The sequence below is a fragment of the Vicia villosa genome, linkage group LG3 (genome assembly GCF_029867415.1).
Source record: "Vicia villosa cultivar HV-30 ecotype Madison, WI linkage group LG3, Vvil1.0, whole genome shotgun sequence".
NCBI lineage: Eukaryota > Viridiplantae > Streptophyta > Magnoliopsida > Fabales > Fabaceae > Vicia > Vicia villosa.
In genome coordinates, this window is record NC_081182.1 from 54,385,903 (window position 1) to 54,398,917 (window position 13,015).

The following is a 13,015-nucleotide window of genomic DNA, read 5'->3' on the forward strand; positions in this document are numbered from 1 at the left end:
TTTGAATTTTAATATATATGAATAGATACTACTTTTTTTCTGTGATTTTTTATTTTGAATAGATAGTACTAGTAATAAGAGAATGACATGAAGACAGGGAATTGAATAGACTGAGAAGCAAGCTAGCCGGGTGTGGGGCCGTTATGCAAGTTGATTTACGTTAAGCAAGCTTAGTTTGTTGTTGATTCCATTCCATGAAGAGAGTGAAAATGAAATGAAATAGACGCGTGCGCACAAAAGGTTGTGAACTTGATTACATCAAAAGAACTTGCAACTTGTTGCAACCTTCTCTTATTTATTGAGAGGTTAGGAACTCCGACATATTTTTTGTCCTTCATTTTTCTTGTGTGTACACTACTTCCTCAACTTACACTTAGGCTGGATTTCGTCTTTTTTTCCAACCAATAGAAAATTTATCTATTAAAAAAGAGGAAAGAAAAATGAAAAGCATAGAGAAAGATTGGATGATCTAACAAAGATTCGGTTCGATAGAACAAATTATTTATATTAAATATCCGAAACTCCTTGAAAAAATTTCACACCATACTTTTACTGATTTTGTCCTTAATTTTGTCTAAAAATTACTAATTTTGCCTCTGGTATTGTCTAAAAAATCAACTATTAAGTGGGAAGTACACAACGAAAGGAGGGGTTGAGCGCGGATGCGTGTCCGGGTTCCTGGCCTATAGCCCCGCCCATGATTTCGAGTACCTTGCCTTTTCTAACTTGTACTCTAAAAAAAGATGATAAGGAAATAAAGAGTATTCCAATTGTCTTTAGTTTTTGTTAGATCAATTTATAGTGAGCAATAGTAAATGTTCAATTGTAAACGTGTGTGCCCTTGAGGAAACTAAAAAACTCTAAAAATTCAAGTAGTTTTTTTTTTCACTTTAGTTTTTATATTGGTTTATTATAATATCTATAATTGAGTTGAAATTTCAAATTATTATAATTTTATTTTATAACTATAAATTTACTTATACATTAATTTTAATATTATTTTTATTAAAGATAATTTATTCAATAAAAAATGAGGGACATAAAATATAATCCCTCAAAAGCTAACAAAATAATAGTTGGACATTTTCAACTTATTTCTTAAAAGAAACCTCAAAAATTTTAATGTTATTTATTATGTGGAAAACTTAGATAATTTTTCCTATTGACAAATTAATTTTGCTTGAACTCTCTAATTTGACCACATAGTAAAACTCAACATTTTCATACATTTCAATTTGTATTACTCTTACCTTTCAATTAAATTTAAACGCCCGTGATTTCTTGTTTGATTTTATAATATATGGAAAATTATAATGTCGCTATAAAATTATAATCAAAAAGTAGTAAAAAAAAATTATAAAATTAGGGAAGGTTGAATCAATTATAAATTTTTGAAAGCATAAATTGCAAGAAGACTAAAAAAATGAAAATGGTATCATTCAAAAAAAAAAAGACCAAGAAGATAATTAGCTGATTGGAGTTTTATCAACAATATAAAACTCTTATTATTATAATATTTAATAATAATGATTAAATATGTATATCTTGAAGCACCAACCGTCAAAGACAAATAGGAGAAAGATGAAACACCAACCGTTAAAGACAAAGAGGGGAAAGATGAAACACCGGCCGGTCTATAACGTTGTAGCATAATTAATTTTTTAAATTTTTTTGTTATAATTCATATATAATTAATGGGGTTGGGCCTGTCTGGACTTTTGGGTACTCATTTATTTTAATTTTTACACCCTTATTTTTATTAATTTTGCCCCTAATTTCGTCTAAATTTCGACTATTAAATTAAGGAAAATACAAAGAAAATAGGGGTTGAGCCCGGGCGCGTGCCCAGGCTCACCGTGCTATAGAACCGCCACTGGTACCATTGGTTGATACATCATCTAGATTAAATGTACATACATTCTAAACTTTCCAAGCCTTAAACATTTTCTCCCTATCAACTTCATGTTCTAATAGCCAATCTAGGGTATCGAAAAATAATAGTATATCCTTTGTCGCATAATTGACTAATGCTAAGGACATTATATTTAATCCCTTTTACAAATAACAAACCACTTATGGTAGTTTTGGAAGGATTTCTTATAATACATTCACCTAGTATTTTATCTAGATTATTATCTCCATAAATTACATAGTCGCGCTCTTTTTTGACAAGGCCGACCCAATGAATCCCGAGACCCGGTTCAAAATTTAAAAAATAGGCCTAAATTAAAAATGTATAATCTTAATGGTTAAAAATTATATACCAAAAATATTATTATATATTGAGAAAAGAGGTGATGCACCGACAATGTAAAATATGTTTACACTGTCAATCAATCACTACCATGTATTCAATTAAACCATTCTTTTATTTTTAAAAAAATTTAATGACATGATAGATTGATGATTTTCTATTGGATGAGTCAGTGCATTACTTTTTAACTAATATATTAACTAAATGAGGCATAAAAATACAATTATATATATATATATATATATATATATATATATATATATATATATATATATATATATATTTAAAATAAATTATTAAATTAATAAAAGAAAAATTAGTATCTGATAATTAAAATTTCATATATTTTTTAATATAAAAATTGTAGTAACAATATCCTATAATTATATTATATCTATTTACTAACTACTAACGTAGTAACAATATTATATGGGATAGAACTCTTATAAAAAAAAGGGATAGACTTAACTATATGGAATGAAATGTATTAATAACAGTAATAATATGGAATGAAATTGACTTAATTATTTTTATACGTAAAATGAATTAATAATGTCAAATGGTGCAACGCGGATACCACTATTATTATAACACAATAAACCACACACATGGTAATAAAACACACATGAAGAGAACACCGCTTAGGAATTAAAAGAATAAAATGGGCCCCGTTAAATTATGAGGCCCGGCGCTATAGCCTACTGCGTCGGTAAATGGCCGACCCTGTTTTTTGATAAAGTCAATAAACCTAGACTCATTTTTCTTCATGTGTCTTGAACAATTATTATCTTAGAACCAAATCATACTGGGGGTTGTAAGACACTCTTGCATTAAAGATCAACAAGCTAATTTAGGTGCCTACCTTGTGTTAGGCCCTTGGGGTTAGATCCAAGATTTTTAAGTAACCATGTCGTTAGAATGATATGACAAATTACTTTAGATGAGATACTTTCTATTTTTCATAATGATATAAACATTTCTCTTATATTATTTTCTAAAATTTTATCTTTCATCATTTAGATTCGGTGAAACAATAATTGGAGTTTTGGAGAGCTGTGTTATTTGCCCCTTTAAGTTTCTAATTTCAATTTTTAAATTTGGACAAGTATCATACTAAATTGATTCCAACTTTTCTTCTAAAGTATAAGGAATACTAAATTGGTCGTTCACAAGAGATAAGAGATGCGTGGTCCTCTGTCACAATCTCTGGAGTGCCTTTGAGTTTTAAGACTTCTCCCTCTAATTTTAAAATTGTTTTTCTTTGAAGAGAAATTTTACCCTATACCCCTACACTTGTCCCCCCCACCCCAACAATTTCGTAAATATTTCAAATTTACCCTTTTTTAAATTTCACTTTAATCTTTAAATTTTTACCATTCATCAGAAATTGGCAATTGTGTACTCCACTCATGCGAACCGAATAACTTGCATTGAAGACATCCGATATGTTATGTTTCTAAATCGGATAACCTTGCTAAATGAAATTCAGTTCAATTTTCGCACACTCCGAATAACATGCTATGTAGTCACCCGGTTCACAAAAGCCAAACCAAATAACTTTTCTCTATGTTTACCAATTCACTTTATTTATTATCCAGATAACATCCATCCAAGTCTTCTGGTGATATTTTTTTACCAACTGGACTTCTTTATTATAAGTTATTCGGGTACATATTATTTTGATTTTTTATGTTTTATTGATTTTTTTAATTATATTTAACATGTATGGATATTCCTTTGATAATATGCGATAAAAACCAGACATGTGTAGATACCACTGATATATTTTCAACTACACAAAAATTTGCTACACGAGAAGTGACAACAAATTGGATTAGGGAGGTTGGAATCAGAAATAAAGTGACGGTTTGTTTACCGTGAAATTTAGTAAACAAGCGTCAGTCTTCCAAAAATGGTTACTTGCAAGATCGACAAGTTGATCCTAGGACATATGTTCATGAATTATTGTGACTTTGTTTGAGTGTATGGTGTGAAGTGAAATATATTTTGATTTCTACTAAGTTTGAAATGTAAAGTTTTGCAGAAAATGAAGGATTTCGACTTGGTCGATATCTTTGTAAAAAGTAGGGTGAAAAGGTAAAGATAAAATGCAGAAAAGCAAGTTAAAGTAAATGAATTTTTCTTAAAGTGTAAATAACATGGTGTTCAGGATCATACATTTCGCTCAACGGATTCGTTTCTCGCTTGACACTTGGATATTTTGAGTTTGTGAATTTTCGTAATGATTTTGACACCTCCAACAACTTGTTCCTTAGAAGTTGACACGTTTTAGCCGCATGCATTTTGCCCTTGGATTTTGTCTCAACGTGTACTTTTGAATAAGTCCAAAAAACTGTTATATTGCTCTTCTCCGCACCAATCCATTGCACTCGAAGACTTATGCTAACCTTTCCGTCGATTTCTTGACTGCATCATTTATCGTCGAAATCTTTGGACAATTATTCCAAAGAAATACGTTAAGTCCCAACTTCTACCTTCTGCTTGAAGCTTTGACTTTTTGAGCTGAAGAGATTGTGTAAAAATGCTCATTTGACTCTCCAAGTGTTGCTTAGTTTTTTCCTGAACCTCTCTTTCAAACACCGAGGTCACTGTGGACGAACATCCAGGGTAGAAAATTGTCCCCCTAAAACACTACTTTCGACTAACTGGAGATAATGTTGTTTTTTAATCTTCCCATACTATGCCCAGTAATGTGCTGACATCATGGTCATCATGACCACTTTACCAAAACGTCACTTCGAGACGTGCTGACACAAAAAGCTTATCATGTTTCTAATTTTCAAGGAGAACATAGGCCATGCAGATCAACGGTTTGATTCCACTTATAGGCAAAGAACATGTGTCCCACGTTTGGTGCCATTTGTCAAAAACAAAACTGAATAAGTTTCTCTCTTTCTTCCTATAAATATCATTTCTCCTCATTTCTTCTTTTTCCTTTCATCTACTGATACTTCATCCAGCAAATTCCTTTTGACTCTCTATTCTTCTCAAACACAAAAAACCTTATACTCTTCTTCTTCAATCGTTCATCATCTGCAATAATGGCTGCTCCTTCAAAATCAAAGAGTTCAAAGGACTAAAGATTCTCTACCTCTTTCCACCAGACTCAAAGCTCCAATCATCGTCGGCAACCACGAGTATGTCCCTGAACCACCAATCCAGGATGAGAAATATTTTATCTACAAGTCTCACATATTAATTGCTTTTCTATTTTTGGTGAGATTCACGCGTTTATGGGTTCACTACCTTAGCCTAAAGCTAATGTTGATGAACTGAAGGGATTTTTCCCTTTTTACCACCATACTAAACCCATCGTTAGCATGAAAAAATCTACTGTCAGTACAACGAACCCTAGTGACAAACCCATTGTTGATGTAAAGAATCTCAATGAGTAACCCACTGTTGATACAAAGAATCCCAATGATAAACCCACTGCTGATTCAAAGAATCCCATAACGTTAGACTACATGAGTCATACTTTTCGAAATTTTTGTTCCGCCCCTTCAGTAAAGAAAGTTGAGGGCTATATTTCTTGGTTCGACAAAGTCAAAATCAAGAAAGCATAAACCTGGAAAGATAAGGGTATTTAAGATTTAATCTAGTTGTCAAAAGCATGACCCCCTTACTGCCAAAATATGTTTGTTACCTCCTTGTATTTTTAGGAGAGCACCACCAATACATTACATCTTTCTTGTGGTATGGTTACACCTACCCTTTTCGACATAGAAACCATTACTAGCCTTCGTCCAATTGGGAATTTTTTTGACCCAAACACCAAAGATAAGGATACCATTAATTTCGACACTGACAATGCTAGTTTTGGAAAATACATTGCTGACCAGTGACCACATGACACCACCATTGTCGAAGTATCTGACTAGGAACATATTACTTTCTTAGCGTCGTGGCTGTCACGTTGTATCTTCTTTTATAAGTCTTTGAAGGTGGCGAAAAGATTTTTGACTTTAGCTAACCAATTACCTGACAGTCGAAAAAATTTGTCTGAGTCAAATGATACTAGGTTCTTTGTATGAGACCTTAGGACTAGCTCTCGAGACCCTAAAAACTCTCAAATCTGGAACCAAAATTCTATTAGATGACCCTTAGTGGCAACTCCAATTATGGCTAAATTTCATGTTTGAACCATCTTTGCAAATTGACACACCAAATGATTATGACGAGGAGATCAAACATCATAGGGTCAAAGGTGCTCGACTAGCCAAATAACTCATACTGATAGTGGTCATACTTTGCAAGAAGCTTTTACAAGGTACTTCCTGATGTTTGTGAAACGCCACAACTTTACTCTTGCAATGACTCCTTTCGTAAAATGGAGTCATGGACCTGAGTGGTTCACCCGTGAATTTTCTGCTCCTAATGCTGACCATGAAGCTTAATCCATTGAGATATGGAAAGCTTTTCTCAATCCCAAACTCCTTTCGACTAGGCTTAGGCCATCTAAGAATAGTGTGAAAATATTGTGCTATCAGTCTAACTTGGTGTCTCGATAATTTAGGATGAACAAAATTTTGTCAGTCCTTTATTAATCAAAATAATGAACTCTACATCTGCATTGTCAATTTCTCTGAGGCCCAATATACTGAGCGCCTGGATCGACATGCTACTGACGGTGTTCAACTCACGCCACTGTCCTTTCGACCATCCTTTTATTGTATCATAGAATTTGATGCTTGGTGGAGAGTCTACCATGCCACAGAATTTATTAAAGTCGCAAAATTGTCGCAATATCTAACAGATATTTTCACTCTCTTGAAGACGAAGTTTTAAAAAGGTAGAGACAAACATGTAAAAGAGATATAGGCTTTTCAACGCTACTTTAAAACTGTGTATGATCCAAATGATCTTAGTCGAACTATTCGTGAGGCAGCAGCTGTTTTAAGGGAAAAATTATTAGCAAAACTTTTTGAAGATTCTCCATAATATAGAGGACAAATATAAATTTGCTTTGACTTTCATCCTCTCCAATTTTCCCCCTTTGCCTAACAGCGAGTTGGCTTTGACTTTTGAACCTCCATTTTTACGGTGGTTTATTTGTGGGTCATATATGAATGTTGTCAGAATGAATATTTAAAACCTCAATTTACTTAAATATGCAACAAAAACAACACATGATATATATACACCACTTTGAAGGGGAGAGTTGGAATATTACTTTTATCATTAGCATCTATTAAAATATTATTGTATTTAATCATTCCTTTCTTTGTTCATCTTCTAGTATAGTTGATTAGGAGGTTCTGACCATTTATATATATATTTTATTACATTATAAGATAGTAAAAGATTCAGCCTGAGCATATAAAAAGAAGGATAAGGTTTTAAAAATTTACAAAATTCATGGATATCAACTTGCCTCCGTTAGCGGGGATCCCCGTGGGGATTCCCCGTTTGGGGCCCCAAAGACGGGGAATTTTCTTCCCACGGGGACGGGGATGGGGAACAAAGTCTCCCCGAAGACACTTCGGGGATGGGGGTGGCGTAAATATCCCCCGCCCCGTGGAGTCCCCGCCCCGCCTAAAATAGCATAAAGTCCCGAATTTATGTATAATTTTAAATTATTATGTAAGTTTATTTTTCATTTCATATGATTAATCTTATACAAAAATTAAAAATATATATGTATTGTTTGTAAAAGAGTGGGATCTAAAAGAATATTTCAATTTTTTTTGTTTGAAATTTTGGTGGCCATGACACTCAATATTATAGATTAAATATTGTTAAAACAATATATTTATCATAAAGGAATAATTTCTAAATTTTTTGTGGTTAGTTTTTGAAGCTTTTACTATTAATTTGATTTAAAATAATAAATAAAAAATCATATTTATGGATCTCCGCATGAACAGCGGGGATCCGTGGGGACCCGCGGGGATCCGCGGGGACGGGGATGGGGGAGAAAATTCCCCCGTAGCAGGGACCCGAAGCGGGGATGGGGAATACATTCGAGGGCGGGGATTGTGATGGGAATGTATTCCCCGTCCCCGCCCCGCCCCTTTGACATCCCTAGATATCTCATATCTTCACTTGGCGACAAAATGTAGTGTTAAGAAATTTTGTTATTCTCCAAAAGAAATTATGAGTGCATATGTTTTCTAAATGTCGTAGAAATTATGAATGCATGGGTCTTCTCCCTCCTTTTCATAAATTATTATTTACCATACCATTGCAATTTATTATTATTTTTCTCTATTATATTCAACTATTTTATTAACTATAATTAATAAAGATATTTTAATAAAAATTTAATTAAAATATATTAATAATGTAAAGAAATTTTATCCTGTCAATTAATCGTAACTGTCAATGGTAGTTGTCAGATTTTATAATTAATTAATAAAAATATTTTAATAAAAATTTAATTAAAATACATTAATAGTGTAAAAAAAATGGTAGCTGTCAGATTTTAAATTATATTTAACTTTTATTTTCATTATATTTAAAATAATAATTATGAATAGTTATGATGTATACCGTATAAAACTTTATAAAGTTTTTTACACTTATCATACATATCGATTTATCTCTTCTAATAAATAATATTAATTTTATTATTAAAATCATCAGATCAAATTATTATATTTTAAATTGCTCAAATATCACACTTACACTTTATGAGTTCGAGTATTTGTTTTTCTAAATGTTGTAGTCTTGTCTTGTCTTAGATTTTGATGATGTCTTTTTTCAGGATTAGATTAGGTGGCTGTGTGCTTTGTTAATCTCATAGCTAAGAGTTTATTAGGCGATTAGTAAATCAGAAAAGCAAGTCTTACCCAATGTTTTAAAAACCGGACCAGACCGGCTAGTAGATCGGTTGAATCGGGAACCGACCAGGTAATCGGTCTGGTTCGATTGTTGGATCAGATATGTCATTGAATTGGTATGAACCGGTCAAAACCGGTAAAATCGGAAAAATCGACGATTTTCTAGAATCGGTGATTTAAATGCATTTTTATTTTTTTTTATTTTAAAAACTTAAAACAACATCATTTTAATTATTTTAATGAAAAATTAAAATTAAAATTAAAATTAAAATAAAAAATAAAAAATAGAAAATAAAAAAAAATAAAAATAAAGATTTTCGGATGCGGTTAATTTTGTTACAGGTGATTTTGATATTGAAGAAGGATATACTAACATTAAAATAACCTTTTCTTCTTTGAAATTAAATTTAATTTATTATAATTTATTCAATTAGATTATTTTGCGATTAAATTTTCTTTGCAAATATATATTTTGTAATTTTGTACAATTTTATTATGTGTGATATTTATGTTTAAAATTTGAATTTAAATTATGAACTTGTGAATTATTTATTTAGGATATGATATTTTTAAAAAATTTAAGTGCCGATTATATTTTGTAGAGACTGAATCATCATGTTCGACATGTTTTATACCTATATAATTTTGTTATAACGACCGGTCTGTTCAACCGAGTTATCCAGTTTAATCCGGTTTAGTCATGTAGTTCGACTAATGACCCAGTTGTTCGACCAATAAACCAGTGACTTAGTACCCTCACCGGTTTGATGTTCGGTCCGGTTTTTAAAACACTGACTGCCTTACCTAACCTATTAATTTGCCAGATAACAAGGTCTAAATACTTAATCAATTAGTTTGGCAGATACCAAAATTTGGTAGATTAGTATTATGCACTAATCGATTAGTGTCAAGAGACAGTGACAGAAATAGAATGTAATGACATGTTCAAATTAAGAATTTTTTTTCAAACTAGGGTTAAAGGCATTTTTGTATGTAAACAAGTGTTACAATCCAGGCTTTTAGTACATATTATCATGCCTGCAAGTTTCACACAATATTATTACAACATAACAATTACTTCCATGAAACCATCTATAATTCATATCCAGGAAACCTAGAGTTATCAGGTGCAATCAAATCAAACCAAAGACATGCTGTCCCAGCAAGTCCATGGAAGAGAGAGTAGTCATTGCCACCAGTAAGAGCTTGCCCCTCAGCTGCTAAAGCTCTAGCATTATCATACAAAAAACAAGAGAATGATTTTGCCCTCTCTTCATATATACTATCTTTAGTTAGTTTGTAGAGTGAAAGAAAGGCATAGGCATTTCCAGATACGCCATCAGCCAGTCCCAATTTCTTCACTAATCCACTTTTCCACACAACTTCTCCTGCTTCTATTGCTGCATCTCGTAGTTCTCTATCATTTGGAAAAACCTGCAACACACATTTTCAAAAGTCATTATCATTGTCATATTGGTCCGGACCGGCCAAACTAGTTCTACATTTCTTGGCGTAGTAGCCAGAGAGGCACGGATTTGAGATCGACCAGAACATTGGTGCTAGCGGAAAGGATCACGTCGCACCCTACTCCATCGCATCAACTAGGACAACTGTTATGGGCTGGCCAGGACCGAAACATATAGGGTTTATTATTACCTGTGCTGCTTTAGACAGTGTAATGGCCATCCCAGTTGCACCATGACTCCACTGCACTAACTTATCTCTTGGATTCCCTTCACTTGATGGATAATTTCCACTATGAGGAAAACGTTTACTTATCAAGTATCTCAAAGTTCCCTTAACATCCTCAGCATCTTCACTTGGAAGTGGAAAATGAAGGAGCACATGAAGAATACCAGCAAGACCATTTGCTGCACCTAAGTATCTAGTCCCATGCCACCTATACATTAATGGACAGTCTTTGATATCAGACGCTCCGGCTCTACCGCCAGCCAATACTGCATCAATAATAGCCGTTAGAATATCTTTGGGCACCACATCTTCTCCTAGATGCTTGTTTACAAATAATGCAGCCCATAAGAATCCAGCTCGTCCGTAGAGAAGATCATATGACATTCCAAATCCGCCTTCCTCTGGTCCAACAGGCAGAGCTCTTTCTTTTGCCACCTGCAGATCATTAAAAATGATTAAATATTTACCATAGTGTATCAAAATTAAACTCTTAATTAAACTCTCATAATTAAAATTAAACTCATAATGAATGAATGTTGCTATCATTACAGCTCTTAGTTAACTGGATTTTTTTATTTTTTATTTTTTATTTTGAAAATTTAGTACCATGGTCATGAGCCCAAAACCAACTAATTTAAAATGATGAATTCCACCGTCCACTAGGAGAGGGCCATTAACCACCAGAAGTATGAATTCATCCAACAGAAAAACGGGCCATTAACCACCAGAACTTTGCTCGGTATGAATTCATCCAACAGAAAAATTGTTAGCATCTAGCAAAATTCGAACCAGAGCCTACCAACTGGCCGGGTTTTCTATTAATGAATATTGATTTTACCTCAATGAATAGACCCACAAACAGGTCACGTTTTGGAAGGTCCCCCATGTAATTAGCAACGACAGCTCCAAGGGCATATACTCCTCCTCTACCACACAAAAATGTCACGTGTCTGCAACAATCACACCAATTTTAATATCTTTTCATTAGATTACAGGTTTAAGAGTAAAAGACAATAATAGTGTCTACTTCATTCACACTATTACCATTTATAAAGATTAATTAATGATAAAAAGGAAAATGAAAAGAAATAGAAATTTATTATATTAAAGAAATTCATAGTTTAAGCAAAAAGCTAAGTATGAACAATCAATTTTGTAATGAATTATTAAAATATAATTAATCAATTCACACACAATTAACACAAGCATTAAAGTGACAATGATACTACAACTAAAAAAGTACCTGAGGGAGGCACGTGCGACAGTGACACACGTGTCAATAATCTCCGAGCATAGCAATAAATCTTCACGGCAACCGGTAACCTCAAACGACCTCAGGCAAGTAAAAGCCGTACCAAGCAAACCGGTATACACCGTCGGATCAACCACTTCCCGCCGATTCCAATTCACCTCCACCACCTGCATCCACAACAATTCCACCACAAGTTAACCAACACTCTTCAAAATCAATTCCATTATGAACTACTAGTACAATCCATCAACACATACCTCGTCTTTCAGAGAAATCGCAGCTTTCAAGAACGTTTCATTCGGAAGCAAAAGATTCACAACCGTAGGATTCATTTTCTCCGCGATCAAATCGGATGGTTCGTGTTTGGCCTCATCGTGTCCATTTTCAATTACTGAAGATGTCATTGTCTCTATGGTTAGAAAAAACTGGAAGCAGAAGAAAGAGAATGATCGATAAGGGACTGAGCCAATCCAAGTGAATATATTCGGTTACTTGATTTAGAACTTTATAGGACTGTGAGAGAAGAAGCAACGTGTTGAGCTGTGGTTGTGTGTAGTGGCGGTGTATGGTAAGATAATACGCTTGCGTGCCACGTAAGCAATATTGGTAACAAACTCAGTATCACGCGAATCACGTGTGTTATAAGGGTAAGATATTTTGCCTCAAAATTCGGTTGTTGGAGTGTACATGATCAGATATACATGTGGTCGCTGTTATGAGAATTGTTTAGCTATTTCAGTTCAATTGTTAAGGTAAACCAAAGGAAAATATGGAAGGATTTGTTTGATTTTTCGTGTGAAAGACTATGGTATTTAATTTAGAGCTAAAAGGTAGTGCACTGAAAGTGTAAATTAATTTTACACTGTCATCCAATAGAAAATCATAAATGTGCCATGTCATTAAGTTTTTTTTTAATAAAAAAATGGTTTAATTGGATACATGGGTGGTGATTGGTTGACAGTGTAAAATATTTTTACACTGTCAGTGCATCATCCCTTTTCTCTTTAATTTAAT

The 13,015-nt window shown here is 33.2% G+C and overlaps 1 protein-coding gene across 1 annotated transcript; it reads right to left on the bottom strand.

Moving 5' to 3' along the window:
• Positions 1-9,980: 9,980 nt before the first annotated feature.
• LOC131655762 (lanC-like protein GCL1) lies at positions 9,981-12,484 on the bottom strand. The gene is made up of 5 exons (XM_058925569.1): positions 12,259-12,484; positions 11,993-12,168; positions 11,588-11,699; positions 10,714-11,184; positions 9,981-10,491 (listed from the first exon to the last, which is right to left on the bottom strand). The coding sequence occupies exons 1-5, from the start codon at positions 12,403-12,405 to the stop codon at positions 10,150-10,152; spliced, it is 1,248 nt and encodes a 415-aa protein (XP_058781552.1). The 5' UTR covers positions 12,406-12,484; the 3' UTR covers positions 9,981-10,149.
• Positions 12,485-13,015: the final 531 nt, after the last annotated feature.

Bases quoted from the DNA above. Each gene is read 5' to 3' on its own strand.
- LOC131655762 (XM_058925569.1), bottom strand. From the start codon at position 12,405: ATGACATCTTCAGTAATTGAAAATGGACACGATGAGGCCAAACACGAA. The intron at 11,700-11,992 runs GTACTTTTTTAG...TGATTGTTGCAG, and splicing joins GTCGCACGTGCCTCCCTCAG to ACACGTGACATTTTTGTGTG. The intron at 10,492-10,713 runs GTAATAATAAAC...TGTGTGTTGCAG, and splicing joins CACTGTCTAAAGCAGCACAG to GTTTTTCCAAATGATAGAGA.